We start from the raw sequence: 7,071 nt of genomic DNA, 5'->3' as shown, positions 1-7,071 counted from the left end.
AGAGGTGAAAGATTGAGTCTGGAGCCTTTCTCCCTAAGGTCCTGCCATTTCAAAAGAATCTGCGTAGAGGCCTAGAAGAATATTAATAAGGTTGGTGATGCACAGCAGGCTGTAAAGGTTGAGGACAGAAAGGCTCCCTCCTGGACAAGGGACATGGCAAGAGAGCTTAGCGGCTTGACTATGCCAAGGCTTTGTCGTTTTAGGAGTCCGACATCCGGCTCCTACTCAGTGCCGATCAGCACTTAATAGCTAAATAAATAAATGTTTGTGAGAGAAGATCTACATCTCATACCAGAAGGACCCTTGATCAAGCAAAGTGTGGCTACTGACTCCCGCCTTGGGCTCCCTTCCGAGCGACTATTATCACCTTCTGGGCCCCAGTCCGGGACTCGGGTGGAGAACTTCCCGGGAAAAAGTTGGAAGGAAGGGATTGGTATTGGGCGCAGCCATGTCTCTAGGATTTAAACCCAGAAGGGGACGCCAGATGCACAGGGCCCTGACCCCGCCGGTGCAGCGCCCTGGCCCGGCGGGGAGGAACGGGCGATTCTGACTCCCGGGGCCCGCGTGTGGCGAGTGGCGGCGACAGTGGCGGGGTGGCCCTGTCGCTTCTAAAGATCAAGCCGAGTGGCCCCGTGGGCCACTGGGGCGGACATGTCGCAGCGCTCATGGATAGGGGACCCGCCTTTACTTTGCTCCTTTAGGCCCGCGAGGTCCCGGGTGAGGTCACCGAGGGCCAGCCAGACTCTGAGTAGAAAGCTCGGGGGGCGCCGAGGCCCCGGACACGCCCCGGACACACTCCCAGCGCTTTTGCACACTTCCCCACCGCCGGGAACAGCCAAGCACCGGGCGCGGCGTGGGGGTTGGGGGCGGGGGCGATGTGTGCCCTCACTGTTTGTTGGGACTTCTTCCCAGGACAGCATTCCCCACCCTTTCCTCCCTAAAGTCTTGTGGTTTCCCTAGAAGACGGAAAGAGCTTGAGAAGGTTGCAGACTTTTTTCTTTTGCCTTCTTTTCTCGCCCAAAAAACATACAAACAAACAAACAAAAAAACCCATCTAAATCCCCAAGGGGAGACACCTCGGGCTGGAGAGGAGTGAGCGAGCTGTGCATTCCTTCGCCCTCCCGCCTCCTACCTGGCCTCGCCACTCCCCTCCCCCGCGCGGGTTTCAGCCCTGGTCCCGCCGCGGCCGCCCCGGCAGCTGCAGGGTTAAGCTCAGGAATGTGGCGGCGAGGAATGTGCATGCAGATGAGGCGGGAGCGGGGCGGGCCGGGGGCGGGGCGCATGCTAATCGCACGCAAATGAGGAGGCCAGTCGCCGCCGGGCCGTTGCTCGGCGGAGCTTCCCGGATCCGAGCCCAGACGGCGTCGGCCGGGGCAGCCTGGGCGCCGCGACCCTCGGCGGCCACAGGGGGACGGGGAGGAGGAGGAGGAGGAAGAGGCGGAGGCAGCGGCTGCAAGGAGGAGGAGAGCTCGCTCGCCTGTTCCGACGCAGACATGGTGGACTGATCCCCGGCAGGGCTGAGAGCAGGGATTCCCGAGGCTTCCCCCGCGCGTGGCCCGCCGTGCCCCGAGCCCCGCACGCCCCTCGCCGGCACCCGCGTTCCCGCCGCGCCCCGCGCCCGGTCCCTATGGAGGCGCCGCTCGCCGGCGAGGCCGCCGACCATGCCTAGGAGGGCCGGGAGCGGGCAGCTGCCGCTACCCCGGGGCTGGGAGGAGGCCAGGGACTACGACGGCAAGGTTTTCTACATCGACCACAACACCAGGAGGACCAGCTGGATCGACCCCCGGGACAGGTGGGTGGCCGGGCCCCGGCCGGGTGCGGGGACCCGCCTCGGGAAGTGCTGCTGCGGCTGTTGTCTGGGAGACCTGGAGGGCGCGGGGGGGCGTGGGGCGTCGCCGGCCCTGCACCCCCCGAGGGGCTCCGGGGTAGGCGCGGGACCGTGGGCCTAGGCGCGGCTGTATCTGCCCGCCAGGAGCCCCTTCTTGGGCCCCATTGCCCACTGCCTTCCGCACGCGCCCTCGGGGACTTGTAGACACTCCCTGTCCCAAGGGAAGGGCCGGATTGGTGCCCTGGGATGGCACCCTAAGTCCAGTTAGCCGGCTCAGGGTAGGTAGGGGGCACTTGACCCCCTCTCTAGACTTCCCGTGTGCTCTTTTTAAAATTGGTCAGATGGAGGGGGAGGGCACCTTTCGACCTCAGTGAGGCACGCTGAGCTCGGGGCCTCCCGGAGGCCTCAGTGATGGTGAACAACTAGTCATCTGGGCCACCTGTGGCATCTCTCTTGCCATACCTAGCTCCCGAGCATTGACTGCAAGCTTTTGATTTGATTACAATGCCCTAGGTCCTGAACCGTGGAGAGGGGATCCCACTCCTGGCTCTACCTTCGTAGCTTTGCACCTAAGATGTTAAAAACACTACTTTGTAGTTTTGCTTCTATAGTTCCTCACCTGAAAACCTGGTCAGATTTACCGCTATGCGGTAGCCCAGACTTGAAGCTTACCCTGGCTTTACACAGGTCCCAATGCAAGCATTTTGTTCTTACCTGGAGATCTGAATGAAGCAAACATACATCTAAGAAGTTCCGGAGCTGAAGTTTAGTGGCGTGCTCACCAATGTTCCGTTTCTCAACTTTCTCTTTTAGGAATTAAAGTTGTTAGAGGGTGCGGACGGTCTCACTCAGCATTTGTGAGGTGAAAGGATCAGTTGGGTTATTGGAAATCCTATCTAAAAAAAAAAATATTTAAAAATAAAAGGAATACTAGGTAGGGTGCAGTGTTACTTGTAAATTTGAAAACTGCTCGTTAAGGAGGTATTTTTGTTTTGTTATATTTTTTCTAGACTGTCTCGTACTGTATTGTAGCTCAGGCTGGCTGGCTTGGAACTCGTGGTAACACAGGCTGGTCCCAAACTCACAGCAACCCCCCTGCTTCAGCCTATCCTCAGTACAGGAATTACAGGTGCCAGCCACCACGTAAGATTAGTTCCTCAACGCACAAATAAGTAACACCTCTTCTGGGATGCCCCACCATTTGTGGTATTAGCATTTTGAAAAGTCCTATAGGCTTTTTAATGCAATGTGGTCTGAGGGGTTGTAGCTTTTTCAGGAGCTTTTCCTGTTAAGCCCCACCCCCCTCTTCTTAGTTTGAAACACACTTTTTTATTTGATATCCCCAGTCACTCATTTCCTACAGCTATTGTATTTGAAAGCTATTAAAAAGCAGTTATAAGCAAGTCCTGAATGACATAAATTTATGTAACAATCCTTGTTAAATTATCCATGAAGATAGGGTTTAGGTTTCCCTCGAGATGAGGAAAGGCACCTGTGGCCAGGCCCCACCCCCGCACACCCCACGGCCTGTTGCTGGCTTGATGAAGGTTCTGACAGGAGTCACACTTCCATCGTCTCTCCAGGCATATTAGCTGTCATAAACTTCATCATGCTCCAAGCCTGTTACTTACACGGTTGCACTTTGAAACTACTTAACGGAGAGTAAACGTTGGTTGCGGCCACAACAGTGGTTTGTAGGGCACCTGTATAAATATTTGACTTTTACAGTTGTGCTGTGGGTCTGCGGATACTTGGAGTCTCAGGTTCAGGGTGTAAAAGCTTACACGCTTTCGAAGCATTTCACAGCCTCCTGCCTCAGCTCACAGGCTTCAACATATCATCTCATTTGTCTACCAGAGAGGATTATAAGAATATGCAGGGGCTGGTGAGGCAAACACAAAGCGAAGTTACTTGACTTGGCCTATCCTTATCAGTGCTTTTTTACACAAGCCGGATGAGCCCCTTGCTTCAAACTGGAATGGACTGGCAGGTACTATGAATGCTGATTTACTATAAATGCTGATTTATCAAGACCTCTGTTAGGGACCAACAGTTTTGACTGAGATGAATTCTTCAAGTTTTCCTTTCAGCTGCTAGGTCTTTTAGTACTTGAGGCTATACGTGTGATTTTTTGTTTGTTTGTTTGTTTTTTGTTTTTCGAGACAGGGTTTCTCTGTGTAGACCTGGCTGTCCTGGAACTCACTCTGTAGACCAGGCTGACCTCGAACTCAGAAATCCACCTGCCTCTGCCTCCCAAGTGCTGGGATTACCAGGCATGCGCCACCACCACCCGGCATATGTGTGAATTATTAGAAAGATTTCTGAGTTTGGGTATGACTACTTTAGAAGCTATCCTGTGACATGAGCCACTGTGATATGTCAGTCTAAGTTATGTTTTCTCTCAGTGCAGCTACGTGACAGTGAGTCTTCCTACACAGTGTTAGAACTGATTAGAGAAGGTATTTGCAGTAACTACTAACTCTTGTTAATTTTGCTTATACAGCCAACATATGGAAAGAGAGAGGTTCCCCAGGCTGGCAGGGAAGGGGTGGATCCTTCTGCGGGATCAGATTACAAGTCCTGAAAGTAAAAGAGAAAATGACTCAAGGTGGTGTGGGTCTGCGGCGGCGGCGGCGGCGGTGGTGGTGGTGGTGGTGGTGGTGGTGGTGGTGGTGGTGGATCTTTAAAGCCACATCGTTAAAATGGTCAGAAAGAGTCACCCATTCGCTGTTGTTCCTTCCATCCTATGAAGAGTGAGCATTTTGCTTTTGGTAGTTCATCAGGAGTCGTCTAGTATTTCTGGTTGGACAGAGAGTTATGTGGAGGAGGCTGGAGGATCTGCGGGGCCATAACTGCATTCAAGGAGCAGAGGTGCTAACTGGAGCTTGGGGTCAGCGTGTTTTCAGAGACTTTAGGTCATATCGTGCTTGCTTTGCTGCTGGGTTCCACAGCGCTTGCTTGCTGCTCTGTCAAGTGTTCAGCTGAGATTCTGAATCAACTCTACAAAGTGGGTGGCGCCACTCCCTCATACAATGTTTTCAACTCATAATTAGGACCCAAATGGCACTATTTGTCCCGGTAACATTTTTTTTTCATTTAATTAAAAAAAAAAGGTGTGTATGGGGATCTGTCTGTTCCTCGCCTGTGTCGTGTCCTGAGAGGCCAGAAGAGGGCATTGGGCTTCCCTGGGGTTGGAGCTGGACATGATTGAGAGCTGCCACGTGAATGCTGGTCCTAGGTGGTCACTGGGAAAGGGTTCGACCCCCTAAAGAGGTCTCCTCCCATAGGTGGAGAACTGCCTCACTGGAGCTTGTGCCCCGGGCCTCTTCCCCTCTTGTTCTGCTCTCCCTGAAGACTCACTGACCACACCACTTGGTGTTTATGGTGTTATGGTGGCCAAATGTGCTGGTGTTTTGAAACACTAGATTCAGCACAGAAGAGACAGGAAGGGTTGCCTCTTGGAGTGGAGGATGCAGTGAACTGGCAGGACTCTTCTGCATCCTTCTTTGCGCTGGATGCTACCCAGAGATGCCGTATTTTTGGTCTACTGAAGCTTACACACAAAGGAATTCTGTGTTAAGACCGGTGGAGCCTAACCTGTAGCTTCTGACTAGGGTGGGATATGGAGCAGCTTGTGGCTTGGAGTTGAAAAGACACCCATAGGGCGGTGGGTGAATGACTGAAGGATGAAGGAACGGCCGGTGAGCGCGCATCATTGATGTCAGGCAGATGTGTGTCTTCCCACACTCAGTTGCAGGTTGGCCCGTGATTAGGATCTTTTTTGGTTTTTTGAGACAGGGTTTCTCTGTGTAACCCTGGCTGTCCTGGAACTCACTCTGTAGACCAGGCTGGCCTTGAACTCAGAAATCCGCCTGTCTCTGCCTCCCAGAGTGCTGGGATTAAAGGTGTGCACCACCACCACCACCGCCTGGCCGTGATTAGGATCTTAGGAACCCCGAATCTTCTTTTCTTACTTTTCTTGGAGTAAGTAAATGGATCAACCCACTGCTAATGTGTAAATTTCTCAAATCCAAATTCTGCATCCCTGTCCTTTGTGTGTAGTGGATGGGAAGCCAGTTGGTAACTTCAGCTAAAGGCTAAACGCAATGAGAGAGTGTAAGTTGAGCTACTTTAGTTTTATTGGGATTTCAAAAAAAAAAATTACACCCTGAGCTACCAACAACCGGAGATAATCAATTTTCCAGTTGGACTAGAAATAATGAGAGAAGTGAGCTGCTACATTTTGAAGAATAATATAAATATGTGAATTACTAATAACAGCAGAACCAAAACAAACCAAAACAACCCACCGTGAGCTCTGATCTGCAGAATGATCCCACCATGGTCATGGTTGCAGGATGGACGGTGTTCCTTCCCAGCAGGGGCAGCAGGGTCTGCTGAGCAGGGGCTGAAGGGGTGGGAGTGCTGTGGGAGGTTGTGCAGAGGCTGCTGAAGGAGTCTGGCTTTTCATCACTTGAGGAAGTGTTCATTCACTTAAACCTAACTATGCTGTCTCCCAAGAATAGCCATAGGACTATTTCTCGATTTGTGCACGACTGTTCTCACTTGGAGCTAATAGTTGCTTGGTACATTTGAATGACTAAGGTTTCTTCTCTGACTTTAAGGGTCTGGAGCCTGCAGCTTAATTTTGCTGCAAGATTCAGGACAATAGTTGGCTTTTCAAGAAAGACTGTTATTTATAAACAGACTATTTGTTTTGAGCTGCAAATTGCGAAGCTGTCAGCTGCAGTCAGCCATTGTGACATGCGGTCTAGAGGCAAGCTGTATTTAAATTTAATGAGAGGAAGCCTGGTGGATTGTGACTGTGGAAGTGCCTGCTGGAGGGAGGCACTTGCTTCCTCCTGTAGAAAAGGAGGCGATCTCTGTAGGGCTATGACCTGCTTCGGCTCGCTCCTGTGGGAGTTGGGGACACGGCAGGAAACAGAGCTACTGCCCTAATGTATGGATTACTTCACAATAACTTTAAGTCTGTGTGTGCTGGTACTGTAAACATGATTGAAGTTGGTTGACTGGCTTTTGTTAGATTTTGGACTTCATTTCTTTATCCACTTCTGTAATTGAAAAAAATTACCACATACCTCTAGTATGTGGGACAAGAAAAAAAATTAATGGTACAGGGTGTAGGTGAAAAACGATGAGAATCTATGGAAATGAAAATGCAGAATGTTTTCTTTACCATCTTGAATGTTTTCTTCTTAGTCATTTTTATTGTGATAAAACAA

General features: G+C 51.5%; 1 protein-coding gene across 1 annotated transcript in view; it reads left to right on the top strand.

Moving 5' to 3' along the window:
- The first annotated feature begins 1,311 nt into the window (after positions 1 to 1,311).
- Positions 1,312 to 7,071, top strand: part of Wwc2 (WW and C2 domain containing 2) — a 154,999-nt gene continuing 149,239 nt past the window's right edge. Inside the window, exon 1 of the mRNA XM_052162251.1 lies at positions 1,312 to 1,792. Coding sequence (XP_052018211.1) covers positions 1,662 to 1,792 — 131 coding nt within the window. The 5' untranslated portion in view covers positions 1,312 to 1,661. The remainder of the gene's footprint in view (positions 1,793 to 7,071) is intronic.

The sequence above is a fragment of the Apodemus sylvaticus genome, chromosome 18, assembly GCF_947179515.1.
Source record: "Apodemus sylvaticus chromosome 18, mApoSyl1.1, whole genome shotgun sequence".
NCBI classification, from domain to species: domain Eukaryota; kingdom Metazoa; phylum Chordata; class Mammalia; order Rodentia; family Muridae; genus Apodemus; species Apodemus sylvaticus.
This window is presented reverse-complemented; position numbering and strand designations above follow the sequence as displayed.